General features: G+C 37.2%; 1 protein-coding gene across 4 annotated transcripts in view; it reads left to right on the top strand.

Annotated features, from left to right (window-relative positions):
• diaph2 (diaphanous-related formin 2) overlaps positions 1 to 27793 on the top strand; it is a 457445-nt gene that overhangs the window by 28467 nt on the left and 401185 nt on the right. For all 4 annotated transcript variants that reach the window (XM_032554339.1, XM_032554341.1, XM_032554338.1 and 1 more), the window contains exons 5-6: positions 6518 to 6622; positions 12341 to 12361. In XM_032554339.1, the coding sequence (XP_032410230.1) occupies positions 6518 to 6622; positions 12341 to 12361 (126 nt within the window). The remainder of the gene's footprint in view (positions 1 to 6517; positions 6623 to 12340; positions 12362 to 27793) is intronic.

The following is a 27793-nucleotide window of genomic DNA, read 5'->3' as shown; positions in this document are numbered from 1 at the left end:
ATGCAAATGAATACTTTATAGAGTTTTTGAAGTTAATCATTGAGAGCAGAACTGCATTCATGAAAGTGCAGAGATTTAAATTGCATCCAAATAACTTTCAATGTGCTGTCTCGGTAATTGTGTAGTGCGTAGTTATGCGATTTGTCACAGGATTTAGCTAGATATGCACAGCTTGAATTCTGAGCCTCTCATCACAATGCACAGCAGTAAATCAGCTGTTAAAAATGTCCAGTATTTTTATCGCACTGAGGAGGAAACTGTGTGGAAGAAGTGGGCTTCAATCAAAGGTGTTCATCTTAGGAACAGCATAGCTCCAATCAGCTCCTAGTGAGGGTAAAGCTTTTCTCTAAACCACGAATGCCTGATGTGTGCCACTTCTCTATGATTGAAACAATATAATATGTGCAGTCTCATCATTATATAAAATGTAGTGTTTTGTAAGGGACCTGTAACTACAGCTAATCCAGATTAATTTTTTTCCCGTCAAATTCTTCTTGTATGTGTTTGCAATTAAATCCTTTATAAAGGAATCAAATGTGCTCTTAATCTTGTTTAATTTCAAAATGTTTTGTACCCCTTAAACTTTTTAGCATTCTGTCAGTCAATGAAGGCTGTGTTATTTGGATTTTATGATTTTAGAGGTACAGAAAGTGTGTGTTAAAATTCAGGAACTGCGTCCTTTGAAGGCAGCATTTGAATGCCGATTACGTCACAGCGACTCGACAAAGGTTGTCAGAATTCGAAGGCTGCTGCAAATTGTGTCCTCCTTTTTCCAGAATTTGCAGGATGGGTTTGGTGTATTCATAGAAGTCCACCCTATTCCCAGATTCAGTGGGTAAGGTGTGCTGCTAAAGGAGATTTTTGTTCTTGAAACAATGGTGAAGTTGTGGTGGTAGACTTTTGTCATTTGCATTAACATTTTTTTATATAGTTATGTGAACATGTATATAATTTATTAAATTATTTTAAAATGATTAAATAAATAATAAGAAAGCTCACCAGGTCTTCAAACTCCACTTTTAGCAGTTCCAGTTCATGTTTAGTGCCATCATGGTTGCTTGGTGACAGGACATACGCTGACTTAGCCATTCCAACACACGTCAGCGTTTTTATCTAAAACAGTGACATTTTAGCTCTGGTTGTATGTTTAGGGACAATCCTGACAGATGTGATCTGCATTTAGCACCATTCATCTTCACATCAACTTTTGACCAGCTTTCCTGTCCCTCTAGAAGAAAAATATCCCATCAGCCTGATACTTCCACCACCCTGTTTCACTGTGGGTCTCCAGTAGATGTTCATAGCCGGGTATATTGTTTTGAAACCCAACTTTAATCTTCTCTACTGTGTTCCCTGGTTTTCATGACATTGTTTCTTCTCTAACAAACCTGTAAGGCCTTCACAGAACTAATTACACACATATGGATTATGTTAGTTGATTAGCTAACTTCTGGAGGCACTTAGTTTATTTAAACATATTAAAATAAAGAGGGCTGGATATAAAAGCATACCACTCTTTTCAGATTCCTATTTATGCAAAATTTAGAAAAACATGTTCTCAGTCTCTTTCCACTTCACAATTATGCAACTTTGATTTGATCGGTCACATAAAATTACAGCACAACACATTTAGGTTTGTTGTTTTGAATGTGAGAACAAATACTTTTCTAATGCAATTCATTTCCAGGAATTTGTGAAAACATGTTGGGATGCTTAAGAAAGCACAGTAACAATGTAGGATTGCAGTGCTACTGTGGCTTGTTTCAAGTTTTATGTGTGTTTTATGGTGTGTCATTGTTAGGATGAACACTCTGGGTAATAAGCTCCTTTGTGATCCCTCAGCACTTCCACTCTGCACCAAGACATTAAAACCAGCCCACAGGAGAATTAGGGCATATGCCCTTATGCCTCTCATGGATCAAACTTGAGGGTAGTGGACAAAATAATTGTTTTGTCACAGTTGAAGCAAAATTTTTTTTTTTACTACTTACTTTTCTCAGATCCACATTTCTCTCTAGGGCAGTCTCTTCATAGATTTTCAAGCCTTGGGTGCATTTGAGGATGTACATTAATTGTCAAGTCTAATTCAAAACCCCACCAAGTTATAAGCCAAAAGATTTTGTCAAACCTATTTGACTATTTTTTAGGGATTTTATTCAGAGATGTTCACACAAGTCCAAGTAAAGTCTTTAATTACTGAAATATACTTTTTCACATTGGAGGCATGCCATCTATTTTGCTCTAGACAGATGGGTTTTAAAAATCAAATTGTCATAGGGTATGAATTAAAATCCTTTTTCCTGAAGCATAATTTCATACATGGACAGTTGGATCATTTATATTTCTTTTTATTTGTTTCAATTTAATATGCAATAAATTGATACATTTGAAAATCAGTAAGATATATTATCACATAAAACATATTGGTAGGCATTCATGTTCAAAACAATTTAAAAATAGGCTAAGCAGGTTAATGTTTCTGAATGAGTCAAGCTTTCTTTCATTTCTTTTATTTTGAAGGAACCAGAATGATTGAAAGTCAAACTATAAGATATTGGCGTATGTTAAATTTCTTTGTACAGAAATTATACAAATTCATTAAAACATAGTTATTTTTTAGGAGACAGAGGTGATGCCATTTATACAACAAACACGGCAAAGATGTTAGTAGCCATTATTTTCTTTGAAAGAATTGAAATGTATGTAATTGAATCTGTCTACATGATCTGACCGAGTTAACTGTACACTTCTGTAAAGAATATAGCATTTTGTAAAGTGCTTTGAGAAGGTGTGTGTTGGGATTCAACTCTATATAAACGTAACTGAAATCCAATAGTCCACTGCATTCCTTTTAGAATAGAATAGAAATTCACTTTATTGTCCCACATTGGGGAAATTCAGCTGTTACAACTGCAAAAAGTAACTGAATCTACATACCTTACTGTCCTCATAGATAAATGTATATAACAAAATTGAGAGTATCATACTGTACCGTAAGGGAAGAATTGCATCATAACATACAGTGCAGTTATTAAAAATGGCATACTCTGATCCAAAGGAGAGTAGCATAACTACAAAAAAATACAAAATGTGCATTTAAAAACAGACTATTTGCAATATATAAAAAGAAAACTGAAAACATTGATATGCAAATACCAGCAGAAGTCTTATTTGAATCCAGGAAAACTGCAAATAAGAGCAGGGATGTAAACACTTACTGAGTTTGTTGGCAGCACTGATGGTTATAGAATCCGACAGCTGCTGGGAGGAAGGATCTCTGATAATGCTCCTTTGTCCACTTAGGATGCAATATAAGTCTATATCCACATCTGTCAGAACTGCAGGCTTTGACTGGAAAGTGAAATTTAGAACCGGTGTTCTGATTATCAGTGCTACCTCGTCAGATTTTCCTACCTTAGCACGGACAGATAGCTACCGTAAGTCTATCCTTCAGTGCTATGTGTCCAAAATTGCTACCGTCAGGTTGTAGTGATTCTGTTTAAAAACAGAAAACTATAGCAGGTTGTGTTAATGTTAAATACACTGGATAACATTATTTGAGTGACAGGACTGAAGTGGAAGCTTAGGAGCATAGCATTGGAACAATTTACATACATGACAAAACCACAAGAAGATCACTTTCTTCATCTGAATATCCTACCTGTTTAAAATGAAAAGCTTTAGGCTTTTAAATAGTAAATATTGATTTACATGAGAGAATGAGGCCAAGACCTCAAGTCTTTAGAGCACAAGTCCAAGTCGAATTTGAAACTCTTTATGTCTGGTTTGATGCAATATAGTCCAAGATGAAACTCCATCCTAGCAGTTTAACTTCAGGATAAAGTTCTCCATAAAAAATGTTGTGCAACTTAGAAAAATGGGGGAACAAAGTTGATTTATAAGCTAAAATTTGTTGCAGAGTCTTAATTAATCTGTTAAAGTTAATGGCTGCCTGAAACCTCTGATCCAAATAATCAGACAGCTGCTAAGCCTCATCCCCAGTGAAGATCTGCCATGCCTAGAGTGTAGCTATTTTAACTTATTTCTTGGTTGGGGAATATGGTTTGATGAGGGGAAACACCTGCTTTTTTAGGTTGTAGTGATTGAGGACTCAGGAATTTAGTCAAACACATAATAGCTTTGTTTTTATAAATTAAACATTTCTTTACTTAGATGGAAAGAACTGTCAAAACGTTTTTTCCCCTACAAATTAGTTCTGCTTTCTTTTTTTGTCAAACTGAAATATGTCATATTATCAAACCCATTGCAATACCAGACAAAGATAACCTGAAAAATAAAAATCAACAAACAAAAATAAAATTTTTCGAAAGACTTTAAAGTTTTGCACCATATGTAGCGGGAAGCATACCATTCACCCAGAAACATGGGCCTTTGTGTTTTATTGATCTATTTTCCCTTAAAACTCTCCATTTGTGGATACTTTCTTTTACTGTGGTTAAAATACTTTTATAAACATTTCCAGATTAATAGATGAGAATGGCTTTCTTTCCCTTGAATTTCTTTAGATTAAGACATGGTTTGCTGCTTACTTTATGTTGTCAGAAAGGTTCTATTGAAGTGATTTCTGGTAGTTATCTGACCTGGGAAGGGAACTGTAGCCAAAAACAACATTGGCATGCACAGATAATTCATAATTTGAGAAGAGAGCACAATTATATGATTAGACAGTCATTTGGTTAGCTATGTTCCTTTGAAGGATTACATAATTTAAAAGCTGCCTTTGTATGATCTGATACATTTAAGTGTAATGAAAAAGGTAAAAACTAGAGAAACCTTTAAGGGGGAAAATACTTTGTCACAGCACTGTGTGAAGGATGATTTCCAGAATACACCAGTATAATTATGTTTGGTATGAGCACAGCACCCTGATCAGTATTAATAAATTCTTACCGGAGTTTGTCAGACTGGCGTTAAGATAGCGAGCTGGAGTGCTCGTCTAGTCTACTGGCATTGCTAGAAGCTCAAATCACAGCATTTCAGTTACACCAGCAGAATAGTCCTGATATATCGAGACTCTTTTTATGTTTCCTGTGAGGGTATAATTAATAAAAGAGCATTAATCATTTTGCAGGCTGAACATGGAGGGCTCATTCCTCCAGTTTGCCCCTTGACAAATGTCCCGCAGGCTCACTACTCATGCACCCCGCCGCCCCCCCTCTGCGTGCCTGCAATGTACTCACCCCGCCACATTCTGCCTCCTTTATTGAATGCCAATTAAGCAGATAAATTAGCAGGGTTCAAAGATTAATTAAAAAACCTGCTGGTTTCCCTGGGTGATGAAAAAGTTTCGGCTGCATTTTTTTTCTCCCCCTCTTCCAGTTCCACAAGAGATGTTAATGGTTTTCTTTTTAGCTCAGAGGGTATTTACTGGAGGAAATGTAGTTAAAGGAATTTAGGTCACAGTGTCTGTGGTTGGGATTCCTGCCCATGCCTCGCAGATAAATGAGGCTGAACAACTTCAATCTGATTACTTGTGGTAAGATAATAAAACCTATGTATAATACACTGCTTTTATTTGGTGATGCACCTAATTTACAAGGTGATTTAGACATTTCATCAGATGTAGAGAAATCGGTGTGAAATCAGAGCTGTAATAGTTAAAGATTTTTTCCTTTCTTCCCACTAGAGGGCAGCATGCCTCCACATGTTTGTGGAATCCCCACTGGAGGATGTTTTTTTCCTCTCTGTTCATTCTAGCCATCTCTTTGTGAGAGAGTGCTTCTGATAAACATTCTCCTCCATTCTAATCATCATGTCATTCCCTAGCTTTTAGTGCTCTGTCCGGCCTTCACTCTATCCTCTGATGTCTCTCACATGAAAGAACTCTTTGTGATGCCGAATTAAAGTAGCATGAAGATAATACTCCCAATAACACGTAGATACTGCCTATCCAGCCTATCAGCTGTGATTGCATGGCCTCAATAGAAGCCATGTTGTTTGATTTTGTTCTTCTGTTCAGAGTTGGGTTGCAGTGTGCGTTCTTTTTTTTTTTATTGCTGCTGCCTTTTTCTACTTTTATTTCAAGGACTAATTATTCCTGCCATTATACTCTGCTGCCGCAGCCTGCGACTTCAACAAAGAAACATGGTTGGGAATTAATTTAAGCATGGGACAAGATCTGATATAAAGGGCTACTAGTGGAAATGGAAAAATAATTGTTTCTGCGCCTGAAAGGTTTCTACTTTCTGATGAACCTATTATACTGTAAATGATCCAGTTCAGAGTTTAAGGTTTTCAAATGCAGAAATTTGTTATATTATATTTGTTATATAATATTTTCTTGGTTATGTGTTTATTGGGATCAACTACAGCTGCATATAATTTCTTCATGTTTTTTTCTTTGCCGTGCTAATTAATGTTGTACAATAAAAAAATTCTAGCAAATGCTACAATCTAGAGAACATGTTTTTTTTTTTGTTGGTGTTTGTGTCCTTTTAAATGCAACCTTGAAAAAGTTTGGAGAGTTTAATCAGCTTCACTTCTCTGTTTCTTTTAGGAGGACATGAACCTCAATGAGGATCGTAAAGCCCCTCTGCGTGGGAAGGAACTGAGCATCAAACGTGAGATGGTGGTCCAGTACATCTCGGCCACTGCCAAATCTGTAAGTGTCACAATAAATAAGTGTTTTAAAAGTGTGTTGCATTTGTGAAAACAAGAGATCAAATAACCTGATGCTCCGTTTCATACTCTGCTTTGTCATCCCTTATTGCACACTCACCACTCCACCACCTCTCCTCACTCTTCATGCTTGAGGCCCACAACTTTGATTTCAGTTTTGATCGACTAATTTGTCTTAAAAAATTTTTTTCTTGTTTACTCCTTGGATCTACAGGAACATCTCAATAATGTTATTGAAAACTTGATTTAATTTCCATCGTGATTAAAAAAGTGAAACTTTATTTCACACCAAGTGATTTATTTTAATGGTGTATTTGTTATTTTTGTTGATTAAGGGTATAGCTCATAAAAGCCCAAAAATGTAGCTTGTCAGAAATTAATGTAGCTGGGTGAAACTTGGAGCTGCTTACCTACTTGATGCCTGGTGGATGGTTCATGTTTGTCCAGTCTTACTTTTCTTTGTCCATTTATGGTGATGGTGATGACCAGCTACGTTATAACTTAAAGTAGAAATAAACTCAGAGTTGTAAGATATTGTTCACAATAAATTGTAAAGAGTTCAGATGTTAATTGTTGAACTTGATAAATGTTTTGATTTTATTTAAAAAACCAAAAAAAACCACTTGTTTAAAAAAAAAATTGTGCATTTCAGAGAGTCTTATGAAAGGATTTATTTCTCTTAAAGACTCCAGAGTAACAGTTGAAGAATAATATAAAATTTCAATTTCCCTCCCACTGAAAACATTTGTTGCTTTTGGAGACAACAAGGCAGACCTGATTGGGTATGTAGGATTTCTGCTGCTCAAAACACCACATGGTTGTATGTGGCAAGAGCAGAAAACAGAAGTCGGTGTCCTTTGGGTTTCTAAAACACCTAAATGTCTTCTTTAAAATAATGTGACGCAACTCTTGTTTACTGGCACCAAAATGATAGCATAAACCCCTTTCACGCACACACTGCATTCCAGTAGTCTGACAGGAAATAAACATGTGGGTGTCATGCTTTTCTAAAGTGCTTTGTGACGGAAAGCTGACTGGGGTCAGGTCTTTGTTCAAACACAGACCACTTTGAAGATGCCTTAAGCTTGCACGGGCACATTCCTTGTCCGTCTTGTTAGCAGTGTTTTGTTAATTTTGTCTGCATCACTCTCAATTTTATTTGCTCCCATTCTTTTCACTTTAAGTAGTGCTTGTTAGACCAAGAAATGTATGGACTTGAAGTCTGACATGCAGCTTTGACCATGGAGTAATGGCGATGAAGTAAACAATCACAATTTCTCAAGTTAATACCAACAGATATGGAATAGGAGTGCAGTTAAAACCTTTTTCTTTTCTTTTTCTTCTGCCATTTACTCACCTTACTGCCACTGTACACATACCATGCTTGGATAAATTGTCTTAAGTATGTGGCTTCAATATTTACCAGCAGCTTCTTAATATTCTAGATGAGTAACAGCATGATTTGCAATTTTTATATCTTTTTTATGTGGCAGTATATTGAAATGACTTCTTTTCTAGAGATTTTGGAGAACCTTACTGAGGTGATACTCATAGCACTTCTGAAGAGAAGAAGTGCTTTCTTTCTTCATTGTTTCTTGAACCTGGTAGCTCTGCCTTGACATCATCATTTATTACCTTGCTCATTGTTATGGTAATTAACTGGCATTATTGATAATGATGATTATCCGAGATGATTGAATTCCTCACAGGGCCCATTATGCTTTGTGAGCAGAGATATTTTATTCAAATGAATAACATAATCTGTGTAGTGAAAGGACAGAGGACAAAATGTGATGTCTGTCTGCACCCTGCTATCACATTTAATAGGGCTGATGGAGGAGAAGGGGAGGGGGGACTCAGTGTCAGGGATGAAATAGCTGTTCATGCAGGCTCATGCAAATGTGCAGTTACAGTACAGGACTACTGTAGATCCCCAACAATGTGTGATATCTACTAACACCACTGGAGGTTGCATCAATTTGATTGTTTAGGTGGGCTTTTCAAATAGTTTTTAGGAATATTTTATCATACCATCAAGCATTAGACTGAGGATTTCTGTAGAACAATTTACAACAGTTGTAACAGTTTGCAGCAATTACAAAAACCTGCAGCAATTGCTGTAAAAAATTAACAATTGTAACAGCTTGCAGCATATTGCTTGACTTGTTTGTGAAAAATGTTTAGATTGTGTTAAATTGTAAGCAAATCTCCATCTTTTATCTAATTCTTTACACATTACAAAACCATAATCATATGGCTTAGAGAGTTCTGATCAACATCACTTATTACATTGTTGAATTAATGATCCATTGGAAAGTTTGAAACTTGGAACAATTGGAAGAAGTAATTGCATTTCAGCAGTTTAGTTATGTGTAGCTGGTAAGCTTGCATTATGAGCTAAATATAAAATGTTGCACTAAGACTATATAGGTGGTTTGGCTTTTAACATTCTGGGCTTTTTTTTCTATCTTTCTGTGGGGTTTTCAGTTTGGCTGTGGTGTCTGAAATTGTGATGACAGGGTTACAAGAATCTCCACATATGCAACTTCTGTAGAGTGTGGCAGCTTCCTAGTTTTTTGGTCCTTCGAAAAGTGGTCTAACGAAAGGAAACTGGTGAAGGTCCACTGATGATTTAAATAAAGACCAGTCTTAAAACTCGCCCTACAGCAGCTGAAGTGGCTGACATAACTAAAAGTTGGACACATGAAATGAGCCAAACAAACATATTTTTTTAAGACTGAAATCAGTTTTCTTGTATCAATTGTAAGGCCAAGTCTTCATGTTCTTCTTACCTGAGGAACACCAAAACATACAATGGACAGAGAGCGATCCAGCAGTGGCAATGAAAGGCTTTGATTGATGCTTCGTTGGAAAACCTTGGTTATTGCTGCTGATTGAGATGTTGCAATAAACAATTTACCTGATCTGAAACTGTGCTTTGTGAAAACAGGATAATGAGCCCTTCTGCTGCTGGAATTGCTCAGAAACTATTTCAGCAACAAAATAGCAAGGTGGAGGATTTGATTTGGTCTCTAAATTATCTGAATCTCAAACTAGTGAAACATCTGTAAGATGCCAGTTTACAGGATTTGCAAAATCAATACTTAGTTGTTGGTGCCAGATCTATGCTGCTCAACACCTCCTCGGTTTATTGTTGCCTTTATGGCAAAAGGAAACTTAATATGTGAAAGATTTTCATAATGTTCTAGGCGACTGGTGTATCTCTACCACTGATGCGTACTGACACATCACATTTGCTTTTAAACTTTGCTTGCCTGAATAATGAGTACAATTCTTACTCTTGCAAAATAAGTATTTTGAAGAAAATGTCAAGCTATTCTCTCTCTCAAGCCATGTAGCATTGAATACATACTCGTATTCTACAAGATTTACCCCAGCAGGGGTCTGGCAAATTACTCCCAATGCAAATGGAGTATTGCAAAAAAAAAAAAAGTCTGCAAAGACCTGGCTCATTTAAATATGAACTGTTTACCGTGTAATCCAACTCTCCTTCTGCATGAGTCATGTTTAAATGTCTTTAACTATTAGCTTTGCATGAGCTGCTGCCTTTCTTTTTTCACCGCCTTTCTTTTTTTTACAACCCTTTTCTTTACATTTGTGCAAATTTAATCAAAAATGCTAATTTCCCAAATTTTACTAATGCTACTAATACATACTTTGAGCCTTGTGTTAAATTATGAACATGCTTTGTTTAATGTTGGAAGGATGTGATGTAAGGTCTTGTAAGAGGGGGATTGCTCATTATTGCATTCTTTTCTTACTACATTTTTTTGATGTGACCATCAATTTTCAGCCTTCCTCTCTGAGTGGCCCGTACAGTTTTCAGAGAACGTCCAGACCACTAATGATTATTAATTTACAGTACTCATACAATTAGTATATAGTGATGTCTTGAGGGGAAAACGTGCAAGTCATTAGGTACAGCATCTATTGTGGATATTAAAAGCCTACATTTCCTTGTTTAAGATGGCAGGGTTTTGTGTTTCAGAACTTTTTCCACCTTGAAAGTGGCCTGTAAAATTTGAAAACAATGAAATCTTTTTTGGGCACAAATCCTTTGGGCTTTTGCTAGAAATGTAAAGAAGTATTCTTCAAAAGTCAACAAAAGAATAGCTTCACCAGAAGAAGATTGGTTCTCAGACCAGAGAACCAGTCTGAATCTATTTTGTGATCTGAAGAGAGATGCACACAGAATATCTGCCAAATTTAGGGCATTTTTGTAAATAAAAAGGAGCAAATATGTGGACAAAATGTGCAAATAATGACAAAATCATATCTTAAAAGTTAAGTTTAAAATGGTGCTTAAACAAAATTTATGTTTGTGTGTGTTGAAAATTATGCAAAAGTATTGTTTATATATTTTTCTAACTCAAAAAAGTTGTTTTTTGAAGGGAGCTGTTCAAGAGCTAGGTCAGACTAAAGGTGGAAAAAGTTCTTTAATGATTTTGGCGTTCTGTTTTTTGTGATATTTCAAAAAACCTGTCACTATAACAAGCTGTGCAGACCTTGTAATATCCACTGTACCCAACGACTTGTCCTTTTTTTCCCCCAAAACACACATTAATTTGAACTGGTGCCTTTCACCTTCAAGCTCCTTCCAGTGTTGTGTTCTGGCACACTAAAGATAATGTCTGTCAGTTTGGTAGAGCTGCTGTAAATATGTTTTAAAGTTAAATAGATGTATATTCTTCTGCAATTGTTGTATTCTGGACCATTGTAAAGACAATAGTTGCTAAAAACATAGGGAAATTGTTGCATTAAACTGCTTCTATGGCTGTTATGAACATTTAGTAGGGTGAAGGAAAGGGTAACTGTTGCAATAAATGGATGCAGACCTGGACAGTTTGAGAATGTTGGTAAAAGAAAATGAAAGTTAGATTTTTTTTCTTTGCCTCCTATAAAAACTGTAGAAAGGAAGGGGGAAAATGGCTCAGTGTGTCCTATAACTTCTTGCAATCAGAATGCAATTCCCTAGAAGCATGTTGTAGAGCGAGAAGAGCTCAGCCTCAGATTAGAATACATTTACTCTGCTAACAGACACCTTCCCACTGTGAAACAAGTCCCACAGTTGCAGTAATGAAAATCGCTTCTGCTACCTGCCACTATTGACAGATAACAAGGTTAAACCCTGGGAATTGTGCTGACTGCATGGGTTCAAGGTAGTTCTGCCACACAAATGTGACATCTGAAGACCACTGTTAATGGCAGAAGATTGATTTTTAGACCAAAGGGACCTTCTTCACATTCTGTACCCTCAATAGCAAGTGTTCATATTTAGGTAAGAATCCAAAATCTGCATAAACCAATCAAAGACATTTACCCTCTCACTTGTCTTACTGTCCACATTGTCAAATTATTGCAAAAACACAATAAATTTTGCCTTGATATTTACATGTCATAATTTATATCTCAGTCTATTCAAAATTTAACAATAGAGGACCTGCAGCTGCCAACAACAGACATAATCTTCAGTATGCAGTAATAGCTATGAGAGTTATCTCGTTTGCTTTTGTAAATATTAGTGAAACTGAGTGAGCTATAAATGTGTGAAGGATTTTTGTGTTGTCACAACAGATACGCTAATGCCTCAACTTGTAATGGATAATTCTCTGGCCTACTAACGATTGTGCTGTTTGTGTCTTTTTGCACATTAACCTTCTCCGCTGATCGCTGCATGCAGATAACTGGGAGCAAAGTTGGGGTAAGTAGCCTATTATTTATTAAATCTTGTTACTTCTTTGTATCTGTCTTCATTCCTATGAACCCATGCATACACACACAGATTTACACACACAGCCACCATCTTCAGTCATGAAGCCGGTTGGGAGTATATTCTAAACTGTACATATAAGGTCATTGCTTAGCTTTGTGTTTAAAGATGCATATTGATGTGTTAATTGAAATTTTTCTTTACTGTCTTGTCTTGGTTTCTGCAGTGTTTCTTTTCATAGAATGCTGTGAAATAGCTCTTTACCTGTGAATAATGCAACTTCAGTGATTTTTACAAATGGACAATTCTGCTGCAACATTCATCCACTGCTTAGAGAAATAATTCAGATGGTTCAGACTAATATAGACCTCAGTGTGTAACGCAGTACAGTAGACTTGTTGGAAGTTGAACTAAAATGTACTTGCAGACCAAAGCACAATGAGCGTACTGGTTTTTTGTTCCACCAAACGTCACTAGATTTATTTTTTGGAGACATTTATTTCTGAATTTGTTTTCACTACAGCTGGTTTGACGGAGATAAGAAGGAAGCCCAATAACCAAATCTTGGTTGTGGTGAAATATGCGCATCATCTGAATTAGTGTCATTTATGTTTGTCAGCGTACTGGCAAAAAAAAAGTGTAGACCATAATCAATTATTGCCTTTTTATCTGCAAAGAGACTCTGCTGTCCTGCTAGATTCTGTAGGCAAAATGAGCGTCGTCTGAATAAAAAACAGCGTCTTGCTCAAAACATTATGCTCGTCTTTCATAACATTTCTTTTTGAGGTTCCTAGGTGGGGCTGTGTTTATATAAAATCACTTGCCGCTGCAGAGGACATTCACAGGAGAAAAAAAAATCATGAAAGGTTGACTGCTTTATTTCCTTTTATTTGAAATAGTCCACAATTAGACATCATGGAGTTTAATGGTAAATGTTTATTACCTGAGAATTCAATACAGCTGATTTTTATTGCATAACATAGTTACGTATGTTGAAATATGTTTAACTCTCAGCCAACTTAATTATTTAATGATTTGTGCTTCAAACTTGAACTGCAAACTTGTTTGCTGAATATGATTGCACAAGTCCAATGTTACTCAAATAACATCCTTATTGACTGGTATATTGTTCCTGATTGATGTAGTCTGGGTCAGGTGTTAGTTGCCACTTAAATGGGGTTCACTGAAGTGGAAAAGAAAGACCTTAACACCCTGACGGGCAGTGATTGGCATCATTGGTTAAATACCATACTAAGCTGTTTATTTTTGAACAGGGATTTACAGTCTCCCTTTTACCATTCTTAAGCCATGTCAGATGTTTGAGCTTTCAGAAACTTTTTTTCTGACTGTGAACTCTTTGCTTCATCATCCCATTTGTGAATCTAAAGTAAAGAACCTTCAAACATCAAAACCAAGAGCAGAGGACTTCACCGCAACCACAAGCAGCGATGTCCACAAGCATAATTTATCCCTGTAGGAAACAGTTTTCCATGTTTTTTCAACTTCCTAGAAGAGTTACATTTGTTCAGCATTCTAAACAAAGGCGGAATTTATGTTTAAAATAAATTTAATTCAGCAATTTATTCTAACATTATTGTTTAATTTTGTTGACCAGGGAGCTTGGTTGAGTAGTGGACATTAAGTAGTTGTTTTATCGTGTGGTTCTAATTCCCTTCAAAAGTCTTTTAAAAAATTATTTGAGTGAAAAATGGAGAATAAAAAATAAACCTTCTCACACAGTAACCTCTTTTGAAATGTGAAATTGCAACTTTAAGTAGTCGATTGAAGTGCTCTTTCATTGCCTTTTCAAGGACTTTATAAGGATTAAGACTGTAAAACCTAAGAGAAGCACAGGCAGGGTTAAACAGTGCACTGTGACCTGGCCCCTGCTCTCTCCATGCTCTCATACATACCTTGCTCATTGAGGCATTTTTCAGCCTTTCATAAACTGTCTTTTTGTGCTTGGTTATTTCTATGGCAGCAATGGCTTTATCAGCCTGGACTGTTTGGATGCCCCACATAGTAGGTTTCAATCAGCAGTAATGGCTACCCTGTGTTTGGTAAATAGAAAAGGACAAAATTACCTCATTTTGGATCATGACCACTCATCTAAGATATGAAGACCTTCTTTCAGAATCTCTGCAGACCGTTTCAAAGGATGCGAGAAGTCTTGGTCATCAATAACTTTCTTTCATTTCAAAAGCTCCCAAGAAGTGTTTGACCTGGGATTTTTAACCTTTGTGAGAATCCAAATAGACGCTGTCTACTGAAAGCCATGAGCTCTCATTCGTGAAGGCCCCATTGAAAGAGAGCATAGAAGAAACAGTATTTAGCCTGGCTAGCCAATCGTGGTCTAGTTGAGGACCCCTCCCCCCATATTCCTGGCAGATTCCCATTTTCACGCTGTCAGCATGCGGCGACGAGGGCTCTCAGATGTGCTAGAAGGAAAGTGTTGGTTCTGATGGTCCATTGGGAAAACACAAGTGTAACTCTTCTGTCTCAGGCATGAAATCTCTCTGGCACTTTCTCCTCTGCTAGTAAGGAATGAGCCAGGAATAGAACGCTGTGAATTGACTTTCATCACTCTGACCATTGTGGAAGTGTGCGACGCAGCTCCACAACACTAGTCTCACTTTCTCTTTCAAACTCCATCCAAAAAGTAGGAGAGATGCAAGCAACACATTCAGGTAATTACAGGCTTCCAGATAGACTGGGATGAATGCATTACACTGGATACCTGCTGCTGTCTGTTGACCTCTACAGCGGTTTCACATTAATCAGTGACCACTGGCCTGATTTACGTCACAAGTCGAAGTCTATCCGTCAGCGTCTGCTGCTGCGTTGCTTTAGAAAGTAGACTTCTATCTTGTCTCGTCCAATGACAGACTCTGCAGCTCAGGGGGCTGCTGAGACTTGGCGTGAGAGGGCGTGTGATCCATTTGTTGAAGAAACGGCAGCTGAAAATCTCCAGGCCACGGGAAATGATCAATACCTGTACAACTGGACAGATGACTGCTTGGATGCCGGCTGGCTCTGAAATGTCAGGTTGTGCGGTGGTAAATAGGGTTGTGTAAACAACTGCTCTCTGTATGTTGTTGTCAGTGTGCAGATTTGACCAAAGAGTCTAAAAAGCCTTATACCTGAGAGAAAAGGTCAGTACTGGCTGCACTGTAGCGGATCTAATTTTCTGACATGTTCTTGTTTTTTGAGTAAAACTGAGTGTGATTTTAGGGTTAAAGGTGTATACTTATAATCTTTTTGCCAATTGTAAATTGTAGAAGTATGTTACTTTAACATATCAACAGTTTAAAACATATTCTACTAATATCATACGTCTTCTTTCCATTTACGCCACAGTTTTAAAATAGAATCACTGTGACCCAGGGTTTCTGTTCTAATCCAGTACTAGAAAGTAGCATCTCATGTTGATTCAGAGACAAACTGAAGAACCAACCACTCACATTAAACACCTAAGGGCAATTTAGAGACCAACAGACATGAAATGCATGTTTTCATGGCTGTTAGAAGAAGATGGAGTACCAGAAAAAAAACAAATTTTGTTTTGTGAGAAATTTAAAAACTTTGCTTGTTGTTTTTGATTACGGAAATGCCAGGTGGATGATTCCTTTCCGGGCTTTTATCTTGAAGATTCAAGGCATGTTCAAACAATGACCAGTTCCAGGCTGGAAAAGGGAAAGTTCTAACACACAGGTCTTAGTTACATAGCTTAGAATGATGCAGTAAGTGTAGTGTTATTTCTATGGTTATTTCCTGTCCTAACTAGATACATCACTGATACATAATGACTTAATTGGTGGTTGTTCTAAATATTTACTCCACTGGCGCACTTCATTATCAATTTACCTTGTCTGGACACTGATCTGAATAATATCCACTGAGGTAGCCATCTTGCCTCTATGCCTGCTGGTGTCTTCAGGGCACTGAAGGGTCACCACAGCTAGCAACAAAATAACACCTTAAAAGATTATAAATGAACAAAACTTTCTGCCATAACCAGTTATTTATGAGTGAAGCCGGCGATTTGTGAGACACGTGAATGTTGGAGAGAAGAAGCACAAAACTGCTCAATAACATAAGTTCATTATTTTACACATTGACAGAATGTTGACACTTTAAGGTTTCAGCCACTTATATTAGCATTGAATAATAAAAAGTATGTCAACAAGCCGATATGAGACTACAGAGTTTTGTTTGTGCCACCATATGGTCATATTTTCTAAGTTATTCAAAGTAGGATCAGAAACACAACCAATGAAAATAAACATTCATACAGGTACCATAGTGCTGCACAGCAAGCGGGGTGTAGAAATGTTGGCGTGTGTGTGTGTTTTTAACAAGATTTAAAAACAGTTATTGATGGAGCCTGGCTGATTTGTAGCAGCAAACCGTTCCACAGTGTTGGAGGCGCCACTGCAAAAACCTTTCTCACCTCTGGATTTACAGAAAACCTTAGGTACCGTTAACGGCATCTGATCTGCTGACCTGAGAGTACGAGCAGTAACATAAGGATTCAGTAGTTCAGTGAGATGAGATGTTGCCAAGTTATTAAGAGACTTAAAAACAAATAAGAAAAAAATTAACCCTAAAGTCACCTAGAAGCCAATGGAATGAAGCCAGAATTGGACTAATGTGCTCTTGTGTTCTTGTACCTGTTAAAGATACAAAATGATGTAGGGTGGGGTGATATGGTAATAGGTGTTCATTGACCTGCAGTCAGTAATACAACTTCGTAGGTGTGTTTGTCTGTAAACACGACGAAAATCATGACAAATTGCAAGCGTTCTAAAACCTGCTTTTATTAAATGTGTTCTCTGCCGTTTTCCACTTGACAATATTTACCTCAACTTTGCATTAAAATAACAAAAAAACAATCTTTTAATGAAAGCAGAACAAACCCCTGAGACACCAGGAAACTCAATACATTTTGTTTTCATTGAATTGGACATTTTAAGGATCTTTAACCTCACTACAGTATTTTTATTTTGAGAATGTCCAAGATTAATAACAACCACTTTGTATATCTTTCAAACAAATTCAGGTGTATATTGAATTGCATTTAATTGTACCACAAATGTAATTTGAGTAATAACAAATCTGGCATTTCTTCGTAGTATAAGACACGAAATTTAATTCATTTGTTAATTAAATTTCATTTAATTAACAAATTAATAGACATTTGTTAATTTCTTTTAATTTCAAAGTTCTGTTGAACTTTTCTGTTACTTTTACTGTCTTATATTAAAGAACTACTGAAACCAATTCATCTTCATCTTAATTACGGTTAATTAAGAAATTTTTTTCTTTAAAAGTGTTTTTTTTCTGTAATTCCCAGATGAACAATTTACAAAACTGACTTTAATTCAACACACTTTAAAAAGATAAATATTCCCTAGTTAAATAACCTTTGTGTTTTCATTAGTTTAACTCGTTTAGAATGGACGTTTACAAAGCACCCAATTGGGGCAAAAGCTGAAAACTCTGATCACTTTAATGTCACTAAATATCAGATTTGAATAATATTAAGAGAAAATGTTAAGAAATCCAGGTTTCCCTCCAATATTTTTTTCTTTCTGGTGTGTTTTTGTTTCAAGCGAGCTATTAAACTCGGGGCTTTAGGTTGAGGAAATATGATGTGGCACATGTCCTTGATGCTTTAAAAGGACGGCAATGAAAAATTAATAAATAACGTGTGCCTCTCATGCCCTAAGCCAGTGTTCGCCATTCACCATTCTATTATAAATTAAGATCAAGGAAGCAGGCTCTACAGAGGACGGTCTAAATTAGATTGTTCTTTGATTGGCTGAAAGCTTATTTTAGAGTTCATCTTTCTGACTTAAAAATTTGTCTTTGAGTTCTCGGATGGAGGATTTATCTGACAATCCTCTGGTAAATGGGGATGCAGGGTCAGAATTTTTCCCATTTTAATGCATATGAATATTTACTGCTTCTCTTTAATTCTTTAATAGTTTTAGGATTTTTACTTCCAATCTACTTTACTGAAAGGTTTTTTCTTTGATGTCTATATTCAAATGCAGAAGGCAATGCAGCAGAAGTCCCCTCTGCCTTAAAAGATGATTCCAGATCTCTGCAGCACTGCCTCAATTTTTAAAAGATGTTCCAAGACTTGCTTTGCGAATTACCACATATTTTTATAATACAGCACACCTGCAGTTGAATTAAACATTTCAGAATTATAAAAGCTTATAACTATCAAATACCTTCTGCACACTGTTTGCATGTTGCATCAGCTTTAAAATGTTTTCCACACTGTTTCTCTAGGGTTGTAAAAATGTTTTCTTCACCTAGGAGTATATAAGCTTTACTTAAATCAAATCTATTTAATAAAGTTTCTTTCTATTTCAGATATTTTTTAGTTTTTAATTAATTAGAACTTCTTTATGCTTTTTGTCAAGGTCACAGTGACTTTTTCCTGTGAATTCAGCATCTCGGAAGTGACTTGCAGTGATCTGCATTACATCTGAAACAAACGTTGACTCGGACTTATGGACGCGCCGATCACAATGTGATTTTTAAAGGTCGAGGGTAAAGTTCAGCAGATCCCTACATAGCCATATATTGGCTTTTAATTGAATTGCTGTTTGATAACAAGCTACACATCATGAAGCAAGGGCAGTCAGTCATGACGCTGTTCTCTTCAGGCAAACTAAATGTTAAATATTCAAGACTGATGTAAGCAGTCATTTGCTTTTCAAAATTAATATTTTTAAATTACATATTTCATTCTTTTAGTAGAGTTGATTTTTTTATAGTACTTTGACAAATGGATTACAGGTGTGGCTCAGGTTACACATTTTTAGTAAAAGTAATCAAAAGTAATTTGATGAATGTAACATTTTTTGGGAACTGCAAGCAGCTTAGAGACAGTACTCTCTAAATTAGGATATTTTCTACAACAAATACTTTGTCCTCAAAGCCATCCATGTAGCAAAGTCTAACAAAAAAAGAGAAAAACAGTCATAGTGCCGGCAGGAGCATAGCTGGTAATTTTTTTCCTAATTTTTGCAATTTTTCTGTGTAATGGAAGGTCAGGACAAATCAAAACAAAATTGTAAAATAGAGCTATAATTGTAGTGGTTTTACCCTCCAACAAAGCAATAGTTGGCATGTGAGTAGTAGACTGTACTAGTTTTCATAAAATCTCTTTTTTTCTAAATTTACAGAAAACTCCTAAAAATGAATTATTGAAAAGCTCTACTTTCAAAAGCATTTTCAGTAACCTCAAAATGTAATCCAAACTGCATGGTTGTCTTCTTGTATCATCACTTATTTTATTTTATTTTTTTTTTTTATCTCAGTAGGAAATCTCAGCTGTATGTGCTCCTCTGTAAGAAATAACGTTGAAACAAACAAACAAACAAAAAAACCCACTCTAGGCAACTGTCCAGTTACTATTAACTAGCAGGCTGGCCTGTGTTGTGTGATGTTAAACTCAACGTTTTTCATGATGACTTCTAAATTTATTTTTGCCTGTTATTTTGTGAATGGCTCCACTTCAGGCATTCATGGTTGGGTTGACCTTTACATGCTGTGGAAGAGCTGGAGTTCAGCTGTGACGGTGGGTGGGCTGTGTGGGAGGGATTAGGTCAACTTCAGCTCCTGTTGGGGGTTCTGGGAAACAAGGTTACTCTGCCATGAGCAGTTATTCTTTGAGTTTTAGTTCATCAGTATTTTAAGTTATCTGTATCTACATTTCTAAATCTTTCAGAAAATAGTTGAAAAGTTAAAGATTTTTCACTCATTTGTGGAAGGGAAATAGTTCAAGCTTTTTTTTTATTATTATCATTTTTAATTTTTGGTTTTCATTATCTGTAAGCCATAATTGTCAAAATTCTGTGTCTCAAAAAAGTGGAATATTACAAAGCACAAGGTTAGAATTTCATTTGTTAAATAGTTTTTTTCAAACAAATTAATAAACAAAAAATCAAGAATACATACATGTAAACACAATAAACAATGTTCTTCAATATATCCTTACAACAAAATATAACGGTATATACTATATCAATATTTTAATGCATAAATAATAAGTAATTGCCACATTATGGTCTAAACAATCATGGGGAAGACTGCTGACTTGACAGATGTCCAGAAAAGAGTCATAGACATCTGACACAAAGTGTATACACCCCAAAAGAGTTTTTCCTAAACAAACTGGCTGTTTACACTGTTGTATTCAAGCATATTCAAAGTTGAGTGGAAGAAAAAACTGTGGTAGAAAGAAAGGCACCAGCAATATTGAGAGAATTGTCAAGGAAAGTCAATTAAAGAAATTTTGAGTAACTTCTCAATGAGTAGTTGAAAGGTTGTAGGTTTGAGTCCAACTTTCTCCTATTATACACTGCCTGGCCAAAAAAAAAGTCGCCACCAAAAAATGGTCACACTCTCTAATATTTTGTTGGACCTCCTTTAGCTTTGATTACAGCCCACATTCGCTGTGGCATTGTTTCAATAAGCTTCTGCAGTGTCACAAGATTTATTTCCATCCAGTGTTGCATTAATCTTTCACCAAGATCTTGTATTGATGATGGGAGAGTCTGACCACTGTGCAAAGCCTTCTCCAGCACATCCCAAAGATTCTCAATGGGGTTAAGGTCTGGACTCTGTGGTGGCCAATCCATGTGTGAAAAAGATGTCTCATGCTCCCTGAACCACTCTTTCACAATGTGAGCCCGATGAATCCTGGCATTGTCATCTTGGAATATGCCCGTTCCATTTGGGAAGACAAAATCCATTGATGGAATAACCTGGTCATTCAGTATATTCAGGTAGTCAGCTGACCTCATTCTTTGGGCACACAATGTTGCTGAACCTAGACCTGACCAACTGCAGCAACCCCAGATCATAGCACTGCCCCCACAGGCTTGTACAGTAGGCACTAGGCATGATGGGTGCATCACTTCACCTGCCTCTCTTCTTACCCTGATGCGCCCATCACTCTGGAACAGGGTAAATCTGGACTCATCAGACCACATGACCCTCTTCCATTCCTCGAGTCCAATCTTTATGCTCCCTAGCAAACTGAAGCCTTTTTTTCTGGTTAGCCTTACTGATTAGAGGTTTTCTTACGGCTACACAGCTGTTCAATCCCAACCCCTTGAGTTCCCTTCGCATGGTGAGTGTGGAAATGCTTTTGCGTTCACAATTAAACATACTCCTGAGTTCTGCTGTTGTTTTTCTTCGATTTGATTTGACCAAACGTTTAAGTAATCGCCGATCACGATCATTCAGGATTTTTTTCCGACCACATTTCTTCCTGGAAGACGATGGTTCCCCACCATCCTTCCAGTTTTTAATGATGCGTTGGACAGTTCTTAACCCAATTCTAGTAGTTTCTGCAATCTCCTTAGATGTTTTCTCTGCTTGATGCATGCCAATGATTTGACCCTTCTTAAACAGACTAACGTCTTTTCCACGACCACAGGATGTGTCTTTTGCCATGGTTGTTTAAGAAATGAGGAGTTACTCATTGCATCAGCTGGGGTTAAATAACTTGTTGCCAGCTGAAAGATAATCACCTATGCAGTACTTATCCAATAGGAGGCTTGTACCTATTTGCTTAGTTAAATCCAGGTGGCGACTTTTTTTTTGGCCAGGCAGTGTATGTCGATGTGCTGCTGGGCACTTAACCCCGAATTCACTGTTGATCTGCGTTTCAGTGTATAAATGTGGAAATCGGTGAATATGTCTGTAGTAAAAAAGACTGAGTGGTCAATATGACTGGAAGAAATGTATATAGGGTTTCAGAAACCCTATATAATTGGTTTCATTTTCTGAAATGACGGACAAAAAAAACTTTTTTACTATGTTTGCATGTTTATTATATGTATCTTTGTTTCATTTGTTAAAAAAAAACAAAGAACACTGATCAACAAATGTCATAACATTATCAGACTGTTCTTGAATAATGCTTAATAGCATTTGCAGGTGTAGTTATTGCTTTTCTGTTTCAAGCAAAAGTGACTAAACATTTTTCTGTTTCCACAGTGAAAAAGTTACTTTACCTGAGATTATCGTACCCTGTGAATCTCATACTGGCCCATATCTCCTTGTTTCTATATTTCTATTTCCTTTGACACAACTTTTTTAAAAACATAGTCTTTTCAAATCCAGAAACAATCATTCCTCTTCAATCAGAGGAGCAGAGCTGGATCTCATTATTTTGAAGGAAACATGAAAGGCTGAAGTGGTCACAGTATGCTGATATTGGATTGAGCAGAGGCTATGGCAGAGCTTTATAGATGCCATGCTTGTGTTGGTGTGTGCACATTGCTGTGTGTAGCCGTACATGTGATAAGTACCAACTTTCTCTGTGCTGTTTTGGCAGACTTGGATGTTGCAACTTGGGTTTAGACTCGGCATGGAGAAATACACACCGACTATTTCCAGAGAGGGGCAGGAGGGAAGAAGAAAAAGGATTCCTAGTTCTGTTGATTGCGTATCTTTGAATTTTTCTCTACTGTATGCACATCCCCACACGACTGATGGACCTTGTGAAAACTAGCTTTGCTCAGTTGTACATCTCTCCCCCACAGCTCTGTCACACACTCAACAGCTCCGTCGGCGTGCTCGGCTCAGTGGGGGGCTCCTGTGGGGCCGCATTAGGCTCCATAAACTTTATAGCATATTTTTACAACCCTACTCTCAGTATGCATCTACCATCACAAGCCACCGCATCTGCTTTAACTGTTCACACAGCTGTGAAATTCTGTGTATCTCCATGTTTTATGGTTGCTTGCTCCTCTAGTCATTCCCGATTTCTTTATTTGCTTCTTTAGCTTTTAGATATCCTCTACATCTGTGTATATTTAGTAAGCTATTTGCTTTGTTTGATGGTGCGTCTTTTCTTTTCTTTTTTTTTTTAGAACTGGATGTCATCTTCATCTCAATGCCGGCTCTGTGTATGTTGAGATTTGCTTGGAGGATGTTTTGCATTTGGGGAGTTGATAAAATGCTTCAGTTCATAACACTCTTTTTCATGCATGTCTATTTATACCATATGCAAAGTTTGCTCTGACTTCTACCAGGAACTTTTACAGCACCTTGCAGCTCAGGTTAATAGTCCACTCTTTTCAGCAGTGTGCTAACAATGTGTACTCTCTGCCCATCAGCTTGAGCTCCCTAACAGAGCGGTTGTACTTGGACGCACAAGAATAAAGCCACATAATCGCCTCATCAACGGCCAGTTTCCTCCCTTATTCCTCAGACAGACCTCTCCTCTGAAGATCGGTGACATGATCAAGCAACCTAACTAGCTGTTTTTGTCTGGCTTGTGGTTTCTTTATTGTCTCCCGCTTAAGAGAATGACCATAGTGTTAAATTGGCAACTTTTAAGCCGTTAACCGGCATGATGTGGTTGGTTGGATGGGCTTCTGTCCCTTGCGAGTAAATGAGCGCAGGAAAAAAAAATAAACGGCGAATTAGTCATCTTGTGTTAGATATAAAAATGGATGATTCTGAGACTTGCTCTGAGGTTTGTTGGTGAAACGTTTCAGCTGCGGCACATGATAAGGGGCGAGTTAGAAATACTCGCTCTTGATCCATGCTGGATGCTCTCCGCATGCCACACACTGCCGGGGTCCCAAAGTGGCCTTAGCTTTTTTCAAATTGCACATTTTATTCTTTATCTTTAGCTGCTCTCTGCCAAGGTTTGAAAGTGATGATAGAGAGATGGCACTTCAAACAGTTCGGATGTAGTTAGGTCTTTAAATAAAAATGATTATCCATAATCATGGTCTGACTCAGGATGTGGGGCTACTGCAGGTGTCTGACCAGAGCTGAAGTACCAAAGTTAAGCACTTGGTGGCAGTGGATGGCTACTAAATTGTCAGGTTTACTGGATGCACAGAGCTGTATTATTGGTATGCAGTTGTCTTACTGGGTTCCTTTGAGCCAGTTAGGTGTGCCATTAATACCGTTTCCTAGACATCTGAGATTTAAAGGGTGGAAGAATTGTAAAATTGTTCAGCTGCAATTAGTCTGCCTTTTTGGATCACTAGTTTGCTACTGTAAACAAGAAGTAATGAGTCTGGATGTTTAGTTTTTCTTCTTCTTTTTTTTTTTTTTACCTATATCCTATATGAATGTTGTCTCTAACATGGAAGATATCTTTCCTTTCCTTGATACCACTGTGCTGATCAGACTTATGCATATGTTGTTCTTCAATTTAACATATTTGATGCATTTCACTGCTTATCTGTATCTATTTTTACAAAGCCATGTCATCTCATACTTTTCTTCCTTCTCTGTTGTCTTTATACAAAACCGTTAATACATAACACCCACAGACCGACGTCAGGTTGGCATCTTACTGCGTTCTATAATATGTTTTCCTTCAGAAAGATGAACTTCAAGCCCCATTGCTCATCTGAGCCCACTTATTTATACACGTGAGTCATATTTGTTTATAGACACCCCGAGCTCTTTACATGATGCCGGTTTGTGGGTTTAACAGCAATGAGACGCTCTTGGTTATCTACAACTTTCACTGAGACTGGCTGAAGGAGTGGCGATGCTGCGGCTCACGTTCTGTGTTTCACCTCTTTCCGCCTCGTCATTTTTGTCTCAGAGGTGCTGAATCAATTTTTAATACACAGCCATATGGCATTGTTGCTTTTGCAGATGAATATGAGGTAAAATAAAGCATATAATAGCAGAGCAGCAATGTTCACCCCTGCTGTTATTTCCACATATGTTGTAAAGACGTCTGCCTCCATCGACTGGTGGTCGGAGTAAATCAAGCACTCTGTTTGAATGGGGCCAATTACTTGATATTGGCCTGAGGCTCATTTGATGGCAGATGTACAGTGCTCCATCCGGCGATGTGCTTGATGTTGGCCATGGACACAGCATGAGAGGGGACATCCAATCACGTTGCGATGGCTGACCTGTCTCTTTATGTCCTGAGCTGTTGTGAGGAATGCTCTTTTAATGCTGATTTGGGCGGGTATGCTGGCCTTGAGTCACGCAGCCGGACTGGGATTAAAAACCTTATGAGGCTCCGTCCTGATGTGGTGTAATCACCCAGTCATTTAATAAGACGTGCAGGCAGTTCTGTGTCATGTGTGAGGTGTTTTTCTTCTTCCCCGTCATGATTTCCCATGTTAGCTTTCAGCCGGGTGGATGTGCCGCCGACGGGTGTTGTTTGCCGGGTTGTTTGTGTGTCACCTCACATGTCTCTGTGTGAGGAGAAGGAGGAGGAACTTGCCACCACAAAAGAATGAAACTGAGAAGGGAAAAACTTCCTTCCAAAGCCCTTCAACTAGAACAAAAGAATAGGCAAAAAGACTATCTTGATGTTATTATCTCTGCAACATCTTCAGAGTTTCTGATATAAATGAACTAAAGGTTCTAAAATTGTCATTTAAATTATGCCTTTCATCTCCCCGTGGTTTTTAGTGAAGCAGTTCAGCCCAAGTCTCTAGTGGTTTTTTTTTTCTTCCCCTGTTTGCATTTCTGAACAAGTGGCATAACTGTAATGAATTCTATTATTTTAAAACCAATTACTGTTAGTTGGGAGGTTTTTTACCGCTGCCACCGTTCCCTCTGAGGAGCAGTGCTGCTGTAGTGTCGACTGCTCTCAAACTCTGATACATTTCTTCCCTTTTCCCCAACCACCCATACTAATGTGTTCTTCTAGTATATACTGTATCTAATTTCTGCACACAGCACATTTGACTGACATTTTTGTACGTAAACTGTAGAAATCAGTGCCATCTTTAACTAATTGTTTTTTTTTTTTAAATGGGGGATATAAAAGTTTTGTCATGGCATTTTGTGAAAATGGAGCATGAACAGTTTTTTCTTTTTTTACTATAGAATGTTATAGTGTAAAACTAAAATCATGAATAACCCTGGTAAATTTAGCTCTGGGAGACACAACTTTGGTCGTTTGAAGAATCTGTAAAGAGATCAAAAGATTAAGGTGATGGAAAGGATGGTTTCCATTGTCTAAGACTTGAGCTCATCACCACTGGCAATTACTTTGGGACAGTTGGTATGAAGAGTAAACATGGCAATAAAGTATTGTTCTTACAACCGGGGGCATGTGATTAGCATTAGTAATTAGATAACATGAACTACCTGAACTATGACCTCAAGTCCCAGAGGATCTGAAAAGCACCAAAGAGCAGAGAGAGAAGGAGGAAGTTCAAACCATTTCTTCACAGCTTTCTATCCATACCACCAAACAGATTGTTTCTTTGGTCGCTGCTTTCTGGAAAGTAAATGAGGTTGATTAACATTCTTTTCTGATGACTGATGGTTTCATCCATCCAGGGCATTTTACTGTACAATATCATATCTGCTGAATAGGAAATTGAGCTATTAGAATGTCTTGAGAGTCACGAGACTCTCATACATCAAAGGTCTTCAGTCTTCTTCAAACTCATTGCAAGACGGACTGCTACTGGAGATCCTTCCTGGCCACAGCATCACCACCCACAATTAGTCTTTCTGTAGAATGTTGGTCGATATGAGTGACATTTATTTTCTCTTTGGGATTAATAGACTTTTTTTCAATGGAATTGAATTGATACTGAGCATGAAATAACAAATAAATATAATTGCTGTTTGTTGGTCTTTTAGAGATTTCAACTGAATTGGTTAGAAAATGTCAGCAAAATGTCCAGAACCTTCTAAAATACATAGAAGAATGGAGGTAACTGAGAGAATAACAATCAGTTTCATAATCCTCTAACCTCTTAGCACAGTTAATTGTTAAAACAAGGTCAGAAAAGGATGGACAACGAAGAATTTAGTTTCATATTAGACTAATAATTATGTGTGCGTTTATTGAAATCCATATTAAAAGACCATGAATTACATAAAAGCATTTGAATATAATTCAGGGCCAGGGCTGACTGACATTTCTGAAAGGTTTTTCATCCTCTCTTTTTCTTTATTATATATAATTAATGCTTTGGGGTCCTAACAGAGGAGTATCCTTTAAACCAATTTTTGAGCATTTATTTGTAAGTAGTAATTATACGTATTCATGATCACTAAAGAGTTTTTTTAATGGAGTCTATTAAGAAATGCCTTTTTCCGATGCTGCTCTTTTTTCCATGCTTTGGGCTAATTGGAGCCAGCTCCTTTGCTCGCTGCTTTCTGGAGGAAGATCGTTTTTGTACACATCTTTTCAGATTTTTGTCTTCTACAAAGGTTACATATGTCCAGCCTCCATGACCATGCTCCTTCAAGTTGCATCCTTAGAAGTTTCTGCAACTTCTCCAGAGTGTAAAATTGTTAACATTTTTGCCTGATCTTGCTGTGTGTAGCTATTTTCCATATTCACTTACACACAGGCTGTAAGAAAGCAGAGAGAAAAACTGGGATTAGACACGTCTACTCATTAAAAGCCAGCCACTCATTCTGCTCTAAGGA

This window comes from Xiphophorus hellerii, chromosome 23, assembly GCF_003331165.1.
Source record: "Xiphophorus hellerii strain 12219 chromosome 23, Xiphophorus_hellerii-4.1, whole genome shotgun sequence".
In the NCBI taxonomy this organism is placed as follows: Eukaryota; Metazoa; Chordata; class Actinopteri; order Cyprinodontiformes; family Poeciliidae; genus Xiphophorus; species Xiphophorus hellerii.
The sequence above is the reverse complement of the archived record's forward strand: the minus strand, read 5'-3'. Positions and strand labels throughout refer to the sequence as shown.